The sequence below is a fragment of the Laccaria bicolor genome, genomic scaffold (assembly GCF_000143565.1).
Source record: "Laccaria bicolor S238N-H82 LACBIscaffold_111 genomic scaffold, whole genome shotgun sequence".
Lineage (NCBI taxonomy): Eukaryota > Fungi > Basidiomycota > Agaricomycetes > Agaricales > Hydnangiaceae > Laccaria > Laccaria bicolor.
In genome coordinates, this window is record NW_001889982.1 from 26,769 (window position 1) to 28,356 (window position 1,588).

At 54.8% G+C, this 1,588-nt stretch overlaps 1 protein-coding gene across 1 annotated transcript; it reads right to left on the reverse strand.

Moving 5' to 3' along the window:
• LACBIDRAFT_186688 (uncharacterized protein) lies at positions 1-1,580 on the reverse strand (the record flags this gene model as incomplete). Its single annotated transcript, XM_001890551.1, has 1 exon — positions 1-1,580. A coding segment is annotated over exon 1 (1,566 nt), but the record flags the coding sequence as incomplete, so codon positions are not given.
• Positions 1,581-1,588: the final 8 nt, after the last annotated feature.

Consider the following 1,588-nt stretch of genomic DNA (forward strand, 5'->3'; position numbering starts at 1 on the left):
CGCATTCTGGACAGCCTAAACCAAGGGCCTACGCCCTTCCACGTTCCGACGAGGTTGTCGGGATACCAACTGTTACTCTCCAGGGCTGCAACTCGCTCTGGATGCGGCATCAGTGCTAAGATGCGACCATTTGGCGTCTGAACGCCATTAATCCCAGCTGGACTGCCGTTCGGGTTCAACGGGTACAGCTCCGTGGGGAGGCCGTTCGAATCAACATAACGGATAGCCACCAATCCTTTCGACTCCAAAGCTTTTTGTTGACTGTCACTCATAAATGAGGCTCTTCCCTCTCCGTGTGCAACGGCCACTGGCAGCTTCGAGCCCACCATGTCCGACAGGAAGACGGACGCTTTTGTCGCCTCACTTTCCACGATCTCCACCATAGATACCCGGCCTTCGAAACGCTCACTTCTATTGGGCTTGAACTCGGGCCAGTCCTCCGCTCCAGGTATAAGTTCGCGGAGATGGCTCAGGAACTGGCAGCCATTACACACGCCCAAGGCGAACGTGGTCTCTCGCGCGAAGAACTCCTTGAACTCCTGGCGAGCGGTGTCGTTCAGAAGCGCAGAGTTGGCCCACCCCTTGCCTGCGCCCAGCACGTCACCGTAGGAGAACCCACCACAAGCGACCAATCCTCGGAAATCGACCAAACTGACGTTACCACTGAGGATATCAGACATGTGCACGTCAATTGCGTCAAAGCCTGCTTCTGTGAACGCCCAAGCCATCTCGACATGGCCGTTGACACCTTGCTCACGAAGGATGGCAACCTTTGGACGAGAGGTGTATAAAGGTAAAGGTGTGTTGGAGTACTTGAGGTCATAGAAGAGGCCAGTGTGAGAGTTATCTTGGATGAGGTCGAACTCTTCCTGTGCGGCGATAGGATTGTCACGGAGGGATTGCATCCTGAAAGATGTCTCCGCCCATATCTTTTGCAACCCGGCACGTTCACCGACGTACAGGGTGTTGCCTTTGTGGTTGATGGTGATAGTCTGCTCATCAGTGACGCGGCCAATGACGTGGATGGACGTGGACGGGAAACCAGCATTGCTGTACACGGTCATAAGGCGCGGAAGATGCGACTGGCGGACCTGAACAACTGCCCCAAGTTCCTCATTGAACAAGGTTGGAATGGGGTTGGAGTCAGAGTGGAGTGCGTCAAGAGATATCTCAGCCCCGACACGGCCAGCAAAGCACATCTCCGCGATTGTAGTGAACAGACCACCATCAGATCGATCATGATACGCAAGGACGAGGTCAGGATCGCTGGCTTTGATCTGTTGGCAGCCTTGGAAGAAGGCCTTCAGCACAGCGGGGTTCTCAACATCAGGCGCTTCAGAACCGATCTCCTTGAAAACTTGGGCGAGAGCAGAACCTCCCAATCGTTCCTTCCCCTTGGCCAGGTCGAAGAAGACGAGGCTGGTGGGTTTATCAATGTCCTTGCGCAACTGAGGAGTCCAGGTTGTGCGGACATCCTTCACAGGGGCAAACGCAGTGATGATCAACGAAAGAGGGGAGCTGACCTCCTTCTGCTCCTCTCCCTCACGCCACTTCATAGACATCGACATGGAGTCCTTGCCAACCGGAA